The 14,350-nt window shown below is 36.9% G+C and overlaps 2 protein-coding genes, 1 long non-coding RNA gene and 1 pseudogene across 3 annotated transcripts; all 4 read left to right on the top strand.

Annotated features, from left to right (window-relative positions):
- Positions 1-2,458: 2,458 nt before the first annotated feature.
- On the top strand, positions 2,459-3,369 carry LOC112005002 (mitochondrial uncoupling protein 4; the record flags this gene model as incomplete). Its single annotated transcript, XM_024037247.2, has 1 exon — positions 2,459-3,369. A coding segment is annotated over one exon (741 nt), but the record flags the coding sequence as incomplete, so codon positions are not given.
- A 721-nt stretch (positions 3,370-4,090) lies between these two features.
- Positions 4,091-5,354, top strand: LOC136069467 (uncharacterized). Its single transcript, XR_010630685.1, has 2 exons — positions 4,091-4,270; positions 4,705-5,354. It is a non-coding gene; the product is annotated as an uncharacterized LOC136069467 (long non-coding RNA).
- A 1,473-nt stretch (positions 5,355-6,827) lies between these two features.
- Positions 6,828-8,298, top strand: LOC136061066 (disease resistance protein RPV1-like). The gene is made up of 2 exons (XM_065778030.1): positions 6,828-7,489; positions 7,719-8,298. The coding sequence occupies exons 1-2, from the start codon at positions 6,993-6,995 to the stop codon at positions 8,296-8,298; spliced, it is 1,077 nt and encodes a 358-aa protein (XP_065634102.1). The 5' UTR covers positions 6,828-6,992.
- Positions 8,299-10,245: 1,947 nt separating this feature from the next.
- On the top strand, positions 10,246-12,926 carry LOC112005301 (26S proteasome regulatory subunit 10B homolog A-like; annotated as a pseudogene).
- The last annotated feature ends 1,424 nt before the right edge of the window (positions 12,927-14,350 follow it).

The following is a 14,350-nucleotide window of genomic DNA, read 5'->3' as shown; positions in this document are numbered from 1 at the left end:
ATTTGAGTAATGCTGTGTTCTTTAATTAATAAAATTTTTGTACTTTTTGCAATTCTATTCTTTTGAATCTGGACTGCCTCAATTGTGCATTAGGAAAAATTATCTTATGCAGGAGATGCTCTTTCCTTGGCAATGGTGGACGTTACCCCTCCAATCAAAGACGGAGGGAGGGGCTTGGGTGTACACTAAAATTGTTTGAATAAATGTTAAGTAATGGCTCCCTTTTATTTTTATTTTTTTTTTGAAAGTATAAACATTGTTTAATTTATTATTGTCTTCTTTATTTATCTTTTAATATTGACTTTTTTGTCATATATTAATCATTAATTTTAAGAGCATTTAAAGCAGAATTAAAGATATTAAAATATAAAACGTCAATATTAGTTTAGCCTTTTTTGTGAAAAAATTTTAGCTTTGCCACTAGTGCCAATTCACACTAACCACAATTAATTCTAAAGAATAATTGTCCTTTTTTTTTTTTTTTCTTATAGTTTAAATTCATTAGGTATCTATTCAAATTAAATTATTTTTTATTTTAAACACACATTGTTTAATTAAATTAGTGGAAATATTATTTCTAATGAAATATATATTCTCTAATTTACAGAAGGGAAAAAAAGAAAAACGTAATTTTCATTTAAAACTTGAATTTATTTTTTTAAACAAAGTAAACTTGCAAAGAAAATTATTGGTAACTAGCTCCACAAGTTTTGAAATAGTTACTCATTGTTGAAACCTAGTTGTCATACATTTATTGGGTGCGTGACTACCAGTTACTGTTGAGGTGGTTCACTTAGTAAAATCATTTACATTATTTTATGGTTAACATATCCCATAAAATAAGGATCATGTTAATGAATGCTCTTAATTTATTTTTTTTTTTATTTTTAAGGAAGAAGACTTTAAATTCAATTAAACCAAGGCTGTTAAATCAGCCTGTACAAGCTGGAGAATATCTGGTGGTACTTCATCCATCCAGACATTTATATTAGATGTCGAAATAGCCCTTCTAGCCAAACTATGGGCTACATTATTTCCTGTTCGACAAACATGAGTACAACTAAAATGAGAAAAAGCATTTGCTATCTATAATACATCAAAAATTAGGTGTCCGTGTAAAGCAAGAGAAGGTTTGGGATTGGTTAAGTCCTTGTAAATGACTTCGGAATCTCCCTCAATGACGACTTGATTGATGCCCATATCCAAGGCGAATTTAGCTGCTCTTCGTGCTGCCGAAGCTTCAACCTGTGCGACTGTGGTTGGCAGAGGTATTTGCTGTGAAAGGGAGGCCAACACTGCTCCTTCTGAGTTGCGGATGACCACGCTGATTCCAGCCCTGCCTTGTTCTTTGAAAATTGCTCCATCATAGTTGACTTTGAACTTTCCCACGTCAGGTGGCTTCCATCTAGTGTGCTTTTGGTGTAACTGCTTCGAAAAAATTGTTTGGGCTGATTGGAACTCCCTCTTCCATTCCCTTGCGAGTTGCAGAACCTGGTTTAGTGGGCACTGAGTCTCATTTGTGCGAGACTTGTTTCTGCGATCCTATAGCATCCATGCCATGTAGGCTATCAAAGTAGGGTCTTCGTCTTCCTCCAATGCACGACTGAAAATCTCCATTGTTGTCTTTCCTTGCATCGTTAACAGCCAATGCCACTATTGATCCGTTGCCCAAATACCCTGCACATTAGAACAAAAAAATAAAGCATGTGACCAGTCCTCCGTTTGTACCTTGCACTGATCACACAATGCATCAGCTGTGATTTTTCTATGATGCAGGTTTGCTTTGGTTAGGAGTGCTTCTCTACAGGAGCGCCAAACGAAGTTTTTGATCTTGTTTGGGATATCCAACTTCCACAATTTTTTCTAGCAACCAGAGGAGTGCGATGAGGGTTGTTGAATGAGTTGGCTTGTGCTATTCTCTTCAAAGAGGAACCTGTAACCTGAGTTCACCATGTACTGTCCATTCGATGTGAAAGGCCATAACAGAGTGTCACTTTGAGTATAGGAACTCAAAGGAATGTTTTTTATGATTTCGGCCTTTGTTTCGTTAAAGTAGTGATCAATAACTTCTTGCCTCCATCTTCGGGTGGATTGATTAATCAGGACTTCCACAGCTGAATTCTGTTGTCCAAATATCATTGGGGAAGTGACTTTTGGCTAATTTCTTGTTAGCAGCCAATTGTCTCCCCAAATTTTTATTTGTTTTCCATCTCCCACTCACCATAAAGCCCCTTTCAAGATCAACTCTCTCCCTTTTAGAATGCTCTTCCAAGCATATGAGGCAAAGGCAGAATCTTTCGCATCCAATATTATGCCATTGGGGAAAAATCTTGCCTTAAAAACTCTAAAGAAAAGAGAATTATCATCATGGAGCAATCTCCAAGAGAGTTTAGCCAACATTGCATCATTAAACATGGTAAGATCCTTAAAACCCACTCCTGCCTGATCTTTGTGCTTACACATCTCCTCCCATTTTGTCCAACGCGAAGCCCTCGCCACCTTGTACTCTGACGTCTCCGCCACCATGCTCCACCAAACACTCTACTCCACCACTAGAATGGGCCTCTACGACGTGCTCAAAACCAAGTGGGCCCACAAGGAAACGGGCCACCTCTCGCTGGCCCACAAAATCGGAGCTGGCTTAATAGCCGACGCAATCAGCGCGGCTGTTGGGAACCCAGCCGACGTGGCGATGGTTCGCATGCAAGCCGATGGTCGGCTCCTAATGGCTCAGCGCCGAAACTACAAGGGCGTGACCGATGCTATCTCCCAAATGGCTAAGCAAGAAGGCGTGGCTAGCTTGTGGCGCGGCTCGGCTCTAATGGTAAACCGAGCCATGATCATGACAGCTTCGCAGCTAGACTCTTACGACCAGTTTAAGGAAATGATAATCGAGAACCACGTCATGAACGACGGTCTCGGGACGCACGTGACAGCGAGTTTCGCGGCGGGTTTCGTGGCGTCCGTTGCGTCGAATCTTGTGGACGTGATCAAGATGCGTGTCATGAACATGAAGGTGGAGCTCGGGTCGATCCCACCGTACAGTGGGGCCCTAGATTCTGCTTTGAAGACCGTGAGAGCCGAGGGACCCATGGCCTTTTATAAAGGGTTTATACCCACAATTTCTAGGCAAGGGCCTTTTACTATGGTTCTGTTTGTGACACTTGAGCAAGTTAGGAAGTTGCTTAAGGAGTTTTGAAAATTTTATGGTTTTTGATTATTAAAAAAAAAAAAACGATGTTGACGAAGAATACAGGGAATTAGAGGTCTATTACTACTACTATGATGAATAAATCATATGATTTTTTATATCAATTTTTCTAGTAGAGGATTTTAAGGTTTATCAAATTGGATTGTCGTTTTAATATTTGTTATTTGAGTAATGTTGTGTTCTTTAATTAATAAAATTTTTGTACTTTTTGCAATTCTATTCTTTTGAATCTGGACTACCTCAATCGGTAACTAGGAAAAATTATCTGATGCATTTGTCCTTTAAATCTGCCTCGATTGTCTTATTTATTTTTCTTTTAATATCGACTTTTTTGTCATATATAAATCATTAATTTTAGGAGCATTTAAAGCATAATTAAGGATATTAAAATATAAAGAGTCAATAGTAGTTTAGCCTTTTTTTAGAAAATTTTTTACCTCTACCACTAGTGCCAATTCACACTAACCACTAGAGGTGTGCAAAAAACCAACAAACCGAACAAACCGACTAAAACTGATTGAACTGTTGCCAAATTTTCAGTTCAGTTTCGGTTCAGTTCGGTTTCGGTTTCATTTTTAAAAAATCGAAAATTTCAGTTTTGGTTTTGATGCTGGATTTTTTCACCCGAAACCAAACTGAGCCGAATCAACCGAATATATATATATATATATATATATATATTTATTTATGTAACTTTGTTACATAATTGATTAGTGGCTTAGTGGTATGCTACTTTGTGGTTTGGCTAGCTGATCCGAGGTTCGAGCCTTCACGTGGGGGCTTGTGTTTTTGCTATTTAATTTTTTAAAACCCTAAAGCATTAGATAAATACAGAAATACCCCTCCCCTATTTTATTCTTCCCTTTTCTTTTCTTCAGTTCAGCCGCCCCTTTCCCCAACTTTTTCTCTCAATTTTTTCTGTCTTTTTCCTTGGAATCATCGTTGCGATTGTTTGACACACACATACAGAGCAAAATAGAAGAAGAAGCTTTCTCAAGCTTTCTTCACTCAAATTCTTCAGTCTCTCTGACTCATATATCTCTGATTCTCATATAATCGGTGAGTTTTTTTTTTTACACTTTAGACTATGTTTGTTTTGTTTCGTTTATACTGCGATTTTTCTTTTCAAGTGAATAGTGATTTTGCTTTAGAGTGATCTGTGTGAAAAGTTTTGAGCCTGTGGTTTTTAACAATTCTGCGTGTGATTTTATATGTTTTGGTTTTTGCTTTATCGTTTGAAAGAGCGTGGTTTTGAAAATCTCAATAACCCTCTCTTTGAAAAACCGAAAAGCGACCGAAACCGACTGAAACCGAAATACACCGAACTTGATGGATTTCAGCCATTTCAATCGGTTTTGGTTGAGAATTTCACAAACCGAAATATTTGGTTTCGGTTGGCCATACCCATATAAACCAACCGAAACCGAACCGAGCACACCCCTACTAATCACAATTATTTCTAAAGAATAATTGTCTTTTTTTTTTTTATATAGTTTAAATTCATTAGGTATCTATTCAAATTAAATTTGTGGGGCCAGAAAATCAAGCAGCCTCGGCCCACCTTAAACCAGGCCCAGAGGCCCGTGCTGAGGATGCATGTGGGGTCCGAAGATGAAAGTACAGTGTCCGGCCCCCAAGGAACATATCCGAGGATGACCTCGTCCTCGGACATCCGAGACCTTAGAAGTACACGAGCACCAAAGAGGGGTCTTCTTGAATATCCGAGGAGGAAATGGCAAGCGCCACGCATCGGCGACGGGAGCACGGGTGAAGGAGCAAGTCTAAGGCGAGCTGTCACCTCCACATTAAATGCCCTCAACTAACGTCCTGGCCGCATTAATGAGGATAGGACTCCTGAAAAATGCTGTCTTGGGTGCTGCAACCCACAGGAGGAATGAGAATGCGGCTGATAGGACAGGCTCTCAAGTGGTGGCCTGGCTGATCAACGAATGTAGGGTTAGAATCAGTTGAGAGAGGTGTATATAATGTAAGGAGTCTCTCTTGAAAGAAAAAACGAAAAATCTGCATTAAGAAGTACTGTAGTAACTTGTATTCTCTCAATCCTTGTAATCAATCTTCAAAGAAATAATAAGAACTCCAAGCTCCGGAAGGCAAGTCCGAGGAGCATCATTGTGTACCCCAATTCATGTTTAGGTTGTTAAGCCCACATGCAACCATGCAGGGTAGTTGCATTCTTTACTATGGCCTAGTTCTTGAGCCTACTCTCTATAAATTCATTGCAGGGCAAGCTGGGCTTGGGTCCACTCTCTCAGCCCGCAGAAGTGCCCAAACCCGGTCCCTACAAAATTATTATTTTTATTTTATACACACATTGTTTAATTAAATTAGTGCAAATATTATTTCTAATGAAATATATATTCTCTAATTTACAGAAGGGGGAAAAAAAAAAACATAATTTTTGTGGGAGGACTTTCGCCTCGGCCCCCAATCAAGTATTGTTTTCTTTAAAAACAGCGTTGAGTCTATCCTCAAGGGTTTGCTCAATCCCACATCGGAGAGAGACGCCTCCCACCCTTGCCTTATAACCCTCCTCGGATCGACTTTCTCAACCCTCTTGCATGTAGTTTACTTATAGGGTTCTGAGCTTGACACTCTCACTACCGTTTATCCCTCCTCAAACAAATCAAAGTTCTTGGCCAAGGCCCAACTACACATGAATTTGGGAATTTATCCCTACAAATATCATTTAAGTGATATTTAAATATAAAAATGCCCCATTAAAATTTTATGACGTTACATATTTGTCCATAAATTTTATGCATCTTTCACATTTATATGGGCATAAAAGTTTTTTTTTTTTTTTTTTTTTAAATTTCTTTTCAATTCTTTTCTTATTGCAAACCAAACAAAGGAAATAAAAAAAAAAAAATTTCTTTTCTTTTCCCCTTCTCTCCTTATTTCTAGAAATACACGAGAGATTTAAATTTTTCTTTTAATTTTCTTTCTACTATTCATTTCTTTTCTCTTCCCTTCCCTCGTTTATAACCAAATAAAGCATANAATAATAAATAAATATATAATTATAATAATAATAAACGTTAATATAGTTTTTTTTTAATCATAATTCATAAATATAGTAAGATTATTATTATAATACAATTATTAATAGTTAAAAAATAAATCACATTTTGGGAGTAACTTTCCAAGAAGGTTCCCGCTACCTACTTTTTCTCATTTCCCAATGAAATGGTGTAAAGTGAATGAAAGCACCTGCCACCTGTATTACTTTTTAATGATTCTGGGGAACGTTCGAAGGGGCAATTTCGTCCAAAATATGGTCGGACATTTTCAATTCAGTTTTCTCTCGAATGAGGAAGATTGAGGGCGGTTTTATAATGTTGATCCCTGGTATTTTTTGTATTAACGCTACGAAAATATTTCATTTTAATAGATAAATTAAAATAGAATCTGAAACATTATACATAACATTGATTCTTAGTTCTTAATATATATTTCAATTACCTATAAATAAATAAATAACACTAGTTTAGCATTTCAAATAATTTATTCCCGGCAAAAGAAATAGATAAAATGTATCCTATCAAAAAAATAAAAAAGATAAAAACTAAATTATGTAATTGCCCTTGGCAGGCAAACTTTTGCCGGTCTTTCTATATGAATTCTTTGACCCATGACGGCTGGTCTCACTTTAGACTCCACTGCATGCCCAGCGTTATTTCAAGAGGCTCTTTGAGCTTTTTCAGTCACACCTCAATTTCCTAAATCACTCGCTCACAGTTCAAGCACATCCAATTCCTTCATGGCTTCAATTCCTTCTCCTTCTTCTTCTTCTTCTGCCCGTGGATCGAAACACGATGTCTTCATCAGTTTCAGAGGGGAGGACACCCGCAAAAAATTCACAGACCATCTATACGCTGGTTTGGAAAAAAAAGGCATATCCACTTTTAGGGATGATGAAAAACTCGAGCGGGGAACACCTATTGGCCCAGGGCTATTTAAAGCAATAAAAGAATCAAGGTTTGCTATTGTAATTCTCTCAAGCGACTATGCTTCTTCGAGGTGGTGCTTGATTGAGCTAGCAAAGATTGTCGATTGCATGAAAAAGACAGGGTTAGTAGTGCTGCCAGTTTTCCACTACGTGGATCCAAGTGATGTGAGAAATCAAAGGGAGATTTATGCAGAAGCCTTTAAGAAACATGAAGAGCGTTTCGAAGATAGCGACAAAGAAGATGTGCGCATTTGGAAAGCTGCTTTGACAGAAGTTGCTAATCTTTCTGGATGGGATTTACAGGATAGGTGAGAATTTATTTTCTTTTCAAATTATGGTATGACTATGTATGTTAATTTTTAATTCTAAATTTATTTATTGTTTATATATATATATATATATACACACACACTATACACTTTGAGTTTCCTTTTGATACTGAACGAAGCTAAGGTCGTACTTATGCTGAATGTTTTGTCTCTAAATTAATTTTGCTAGCTCTACCTTGTCAATATTATTGTTCTGCTATCTTTGCAGGTATGAATCAAAAGTTATCCAAGAAATCGTTGGAAGGATATCTAGTGAATTGAATTGTAGATTCTTAGGGGCTATTTCTAAAGACCTTGTTGGAATAGACTCCCGTGTGGAGGAAATGTTGGAAAATTATTTGTGTGAAGGGTTGGGTGGTGTTCGCTTTGTTGGGATTTGCGGGATGGGTGGGATGGGTAAAACAACTCTTGCACAAGAAATTTATAGAAGAATTTCTGATAACTTTGAAGCCAGCAGTTTTATTGCTAATGTTAGAGAAGAAACTCAAAATCAAGGTTTAGTTTCATTACAGAAACAGCTTATCTCTGAGGTCCTCGCGCCAAGCAAAATAAGGATATCAAACGTTCATGAGGGAATCGATGTTATAGGGAATAGACTACGCGATAAAAGGGTTCTTCTTGTTCTTGATGATGTGGATGGAGGAAAACAACTAGAAGCACTAGCAGGGAAACATGATTGGTTTGGTCCTGGAAGTAGAATTATTTTAATAAGTAGAGATAGACATTTGTTTACAAGATGTGATGTGGATGCTGTATATACAAGTAAGGGGTTGTTTTGGTCTATTTAGAGCACTTTTCCATTCATGTATGCTTCTCTTAATCAAGAAAGAGCCTAAAACTATAATAGCTAAAGGAATGCCTTTAGCATATTCAAAAATCCTTAGACAACTCTCATAATCTTTTTCAGGATAGGGTTCCTTGAAAACTCTCCAACTAAAAAGCTCAAAGCTTCATCATCATNAGTAAGAGGGAGATACCTGGTCATTAATGACATAATGTCTTAGCAATGTTTAGTTGTTAACATGTTATTGTAGCCTTGATTCTCAATTACGCAATTAAAAGACAAGGAGTTGGCGAAAATCATCTTCAGGTCTCACTGATAAAGTTTCCAGTGAGGTACAGTCTGTTGCATCAATACGCTGTATATTTAATGGAAGCTCTTGCAATGATCAAAGACTTGTGCAATATTCAAAAAAGGTTCTCATGGATCAGATAGCTGAATAATACTTTTCGGGAGGCAAACAAAATTATTTCCTTACAGATATAAGTATATTAAAGATGACGAGAAATATAAGAAAACCAAGGAGCTTATTCAATGATTTGGATGATAGCCCATCACATCTACAGAGAGATATTACTCTGAGATTTTTTAAAGGAACAGCAGAGAAGGTAGTGCTTTTATAGCTGTTCCACTCACATCTAGCACTTCCAGATCTTCAAGATTCCCCAAGTTCTCAGGTAGTTCATCAAGTTTTGAGCAACCAGATAAGATGAGAGTTTTTAGAGATGTCATTGTACAGGTAGCATCTGTAAGACTTGAAAGATTCTTGCAATTTCTTAGACTCAAAAAGTAAGGCCAATTAAATGCTCCACTGATGATGGCAACTCTTCTATAGCACTTCCACTCACATCTAGCACTTCCAGACCTTCGAGATTCCCCAAGTTCTCAGGTAGTTTGTCAAGTTTTGAGCAACCAGATAAGATGAGAGTTTTTAGAGATGTCATTCTACAAGTAGCATCCGTAAGACTTGAAAGATTCTTGCAATTTCTTAGACTCAAGAAGTAAGGCCAATTAAATGCTCCACTGATGATGGCAACTCTTCTATGGCAGTCTCATTCAAATATAATTCTGTCAAACGTGACATATTTCCCACAATTTCTGGAAACTTCTTAGTCTTGAACAACTAGAAAGATCAAAAACTTTAAGAGATTCCAAGCTGAACATGGGTGGAAGGATTTCAAGACATTTGCAACCATTTAAATCCAATTGAATAAGCCATTTGAGATTTTCGAGAGATGCATGAATTTTATACAATTTTGTACAACGTCGAAGAATCAAATGCTTAAGATTTGGGCTCCACTGAAATCCATGGTCTCAATCAACTTTTGAGAATCACTCAGATCAATGAGCTTTAACTCGTTCTATATTAATGACCAGGTATCTCCCTCTCTGTTACTCCCAAAAAAGATTACATATTTATATATATATATATTTTTTTTTTTTTCCCTCTCTTGCATGTGAAATTCTAAACCTCATGATTTTTATGATTCAGAGAGTCTGTGAACCATGCCGGGTATATGGTGTCAACATTCCTGGAAGTGAAATTCCGAAATGGTTTAGCCACTTAAATGTGTTGACATACCACACCAAAGAGGATACGACTCCCTAATCTAATTGATAGACTCATTCCATGTTTCGGAATCTAGATTGAGAATTCAAGCACACAAGACAAGATGACTCTGATTGCAAGGAAGTGAAATCCATTGAAATTGGTAGCTTTGATGAATCTGCAAGGCTGATACGCTATTTTTCTCTTTTTTTTTTTTTGTAAGTCACCATCTCTCTCTCTTCTCTTATGAAACTTGTTTGTGGCTGTATATTTCTTTTTTCTTTTAATTCATTGGCATTTCTTTTCTTAAAAAGGGCCTAAGGTATTTTTTTTTTTGTTAATCCAGGAATGGAGCTTACCCCAAGGCTTGTAGGACTTGCAAAAGGATTTTGCTCTCAGGTATGTGAGTGGGATGTTAAGCCTCTATATATTTGGTGTGGTAGTATTCTTCATTCGAAGCTGCTCAGCGCCCAAATTTATTTGGGCATTTTTAACAGGCATTGAGAATCAGATGACCCAATCAGTGATCAATATAGCCAGGTTGAACGGCATGGTTTACCAGCCCTAAGGGTAATACCTTTTTGTTTTGCCATGAATATGTGTTAAATTACCGATTGTTCTAAAAGCTTAAACTTTTAGGAAATGGTAAGTTTAATCACTTAACCATAAGTCTAACACTCCCCCTCACTTGTGGACTTAAACTTCCCCTTAATAAGTGGGGGCCCAACAGGTGGGAATTTAACATTTTACAGAGGAGGTAAAGTAAAGCCAGGAATCGAATTCAGGATCTCCTGCTCTGATACCATGTTAAATTACCGATTCTCCTAAAAGCTTAAGCTTTTAGGAAATGGTAAGTTTAATCACTTAACCATAAGTCTAACAATATGGCCTTCTCCTTCATTTATTTCTGAGACAAGCTACTATAGCAAGTGAAGGGAAAAAATTGGTAGTATTTGTATCCTCAAACTGTAGGACAAGCTCATCGTGTTCTCTGCTTAAATAGTTAAGAAATGGTGGGTGCACATGCAACTGCATGCTAACTAATTCAAGTTATCTGGTACCTCCAATATCCTTTAATGAGTTATAGACTTACAGCTACCATTGCCATGACAAGCACCAGCAATGTAGTGCGTTTGGAATCCTCTTAGAATCACCTGCAATGAGTTGTGTTGACCTAGCATATTGAAGATAATTATAAAACAACGTGTTCTCATTTATTTGTTGGCCTAATAGTAATCTTGAATGCCATCTGTTGCAGATTGTATTAGAGCATGCTGCTCCTATTGCAAATGATATGGTGGCTGCAGATCCCTCTTCTACAGTGGTGCATTCTTTGAGAAGGAATCAAGAATGGAAATCCTTAATATTCATGCTGCTGGCCAAACAAGGTGAAATTGACTATGAAGCTGTTGTAAAGCTTGCAGAGGTGATTGATTTTGGCTGGTGCCAGCTTTCATTTGATTATCATGGCTTCTTAATCTAGTTATTTGTTGCAAATTGTCCTAGGGCTTTAATAGGGCTGATCTTCGAAATTTTGGCAGAGAGGCTGGAATGTCAGCAATTTGTGCAGAACGGGATTGTGTCAGCATGAGGATTTCATGAAGGTAAACCCTTTCTTTCATTCAAAACTTTGTTCTGATTCTGCCAAGCAACTTATAGACTTATAGTGTTGTTGGCTGACCTGGGGGAGGCCACATTTTCTCCCTGTTCACTAATTTTTGTAGATTTCTTTGGAATCTCTAGCATTTTCTTCTATGCTACTAATTGTAATTGTGATTCATGTGGTCTCTTAGACAATTTAGGAGCATTGGTATGCTCTGTTTCATTTGTTCATATTGTTGCAGGCTGTGTGGAAGCTGAATGAAGCAAAAAGATTCAAATCCAGTGTCCACTACAGTGCTGATTTTGGGAAAGACTAGTATTGTGTTATTTCATTTTCAGACCCATGGATGTTTGAGCAGTGCATCTTATTCCATGGATACGGCCGCTTTTTACAATAAGTTGTGTTATTTTTATTTGCTTGTTGTCCAAGGAGTACCAAAGATATAGTAGATTGGACACTTGCAAGGAGAATCACAGCATTTATCGGAGGCAACCAAGTCATTGTCATTAATGGTGAGCTTTTAAGAATATGCGCTAATTTTATTGATATAAACAATAGCAAATGAACACCTTGTTTGCACATTTTCTTCGTTTTGTTGTTAGCCCTTATCATGGAATTATCTGTGCACAAGTTATGTGTAAGCACATTCCGTTTTAATTCACTGGTTCTTCTTGGTGTTATCTATTGTATGCTACTTGCTAGAACCAACTCTTTCCATGTGGTACTCATATTGACCTCACCATCATTTGCTGGTTTAGTATGAGTTTATGGTATGAATGATGATAGGGATACTACAACTTTGCTTCGTAAATCTTACAAACTAATATGTCATCAATCATAGAAAGATAATTTAGATATTTATTGTTATATATTAGCATTTATCACATCCTTTTTGGGTTTTGGCCATATATTATTGGCTTGTTAAAAGACTAATATTGTGATGCATTTTGCTTCAGGATGAAAGAAAAACGTGTTATAGGGGGTTCAGTTTTGTGACATTTGCTGATGAAATTTCAGCTAGGAAGGCCTCTAAGAAAGTACATAGGATACTTGCACAGAAGGTGTGTCAGTAAATGTTATGCTGGTAATTTCAGCAATGCTATTGTTGGCAACGGCCCAATAGGCACCTATGTGGGTTGTCCTGTATCAAAGGCAAGAGCCTCAGGAGTTCCTTATGCAGTGGTTTGGGCTACTATCTGTCGCATATGATCTCAGAAAAACACAAGAAGTCATGGAGGATAGATCAAAATAGAGAAAAGCATAGTGAAGAGTGTGAGAAAAGATGTCAAGTTTTGGATGATGTTTAAAGGAAGTGGCTGCAACACTATCCTAAACAGAGTTCTCTGTTTTAACTGTTTTGTACCTCATTCCATCCTTAATGACTCTTGCTTAAAAGTTTTCTAGTAGTTGGGTTTGTAATTCTTTTGTTAGTAAAAACAAGATGTTGGGTATAATTTGAAAGATTTGGAGCTTGCAAGTTGGTTAACAATGGCGGAAAAATGAGTAACAGAGAGAGAGAAAGAGAGAGAAATTTCTGGAAACTGAAAAGATATATTCTATGAATCAAGCTCAAAAAGAGAATACATTATACACAGCTCTATTTATAGAGCATAATTACAATACATCAAGAATCTTCTAGAGGAAAACTGCTCTTAACAGAATTACAACCACCCTGCGATCATTGCTCCGTGAAATCAGGGATGACAGCCTGGATGACAGTTACTGAGAAGGCTTAAGACTCAACTGTTCACTGGAGATCAAAGCTAAGAACGTCGAGCACAGTCAGAGATAGAGGCAGAGTAAATCTTGAATTGCTACTGTTGAAGAAGAGGCATGAAACGTCGCCGTTCCATTTAACTTAAACGATACCGTTTCCCTTCAAGGCAAAGTGCACTTAAGTGAAACGGCATCGTTTTGTCTAAGAGACCGTTAGATAAAAGTAGCCGTTAGTCCTCTTCTTCTTCTATTTTCAATTTCTGCTTTTGCTTTTGACTTTCAGTGCTCACTTTAACATAATTAGCGCCAATCTGGTGGTGTAGTTTAGTCTGAAGACTTGTGTCTCTATGTAAAACTGGGTTGGGATGAAGAAACACTGCTTTTCATGTTGAGTAGGAAGTTTATGTCAGGGCAAATTCTCTTGTTGTAGTGGACTAGCTGAAGTCGACGTGTTTCAAATGTTTCTGTTTGTAACTTTGAATTGGTTTGTTTCACAATCCCAAAAAAAAAAAAAAAAGAATTATCCAAAAATTATAAAAAGAATGGCCGAAGCCCTTTTTTTGTGTGTGGAAGTAACGATCTTTGAATCTTGAGTATTGAGGAGTAAAGACAAGCACCCAAATCAGACACTTTTAACACTGTAATTTCTTAATATGTTTGATGGTTGCATTTGTCATTGTCTTTCTACTTTAGCACCTTTGTATTTCATCCTAATATTTTATTGATAAGCCGATTTTATATTTCTTTTTCTTTTTTTTCTTTTGAGGGTGGTTCCGAGAGGGGAAGGGTGTTGTTGGACGTCAAATAAAGGAAGGTCATCAAATAAAGGAAGGTCTTTTGGACTTGACTGCTAAAGGAAACATAAAGTAAGTAAAGTCTTGGAAAAGAAAAATAAGTTTTATTTAACCTTTAGAAATTTCCGAGCAATGACATTTTTTTCCAAGAAAAAAAGAAAAAAGAAAAAAGCCATATATTTGTATGCCATTGTATGTAAAAGGTTCCTCATTGCAAGAAAAGTGTTTCAAATTGTTGGAGAAAAGGAAGCATTTAGGCAATAAGTTGTATTGCTTCCAAGGCAATAGTGGTGGCTAGTGCCAATTCACAATTATTTCTAAACATGTTTTGTTTAATGAAATCTGTGGAAATATTATTTCTAATCTCTAATTTATGAAGAAAATAACATACAATTTT

This window comes from Quercus suber, unplaced genomic scaffold, assembly GCF_002906115.3.
Source record: "Quercus suber isolate HL8 unplaced genomic scaffold, Cork oak 2.0 scaffold_172, whole genome shotgun sequence".
Taxonomy (NCBI): Eukaryota; Viridiplantae; Streptophyta; class Magnoliopsida; order Fagales; family Fagaceae; genus Quercus; species Quercus suber.
Note: the sequence above shows the minus strand (reverse complement) of the source record. Positions and strands in the feature narration are given on the sequence as shown.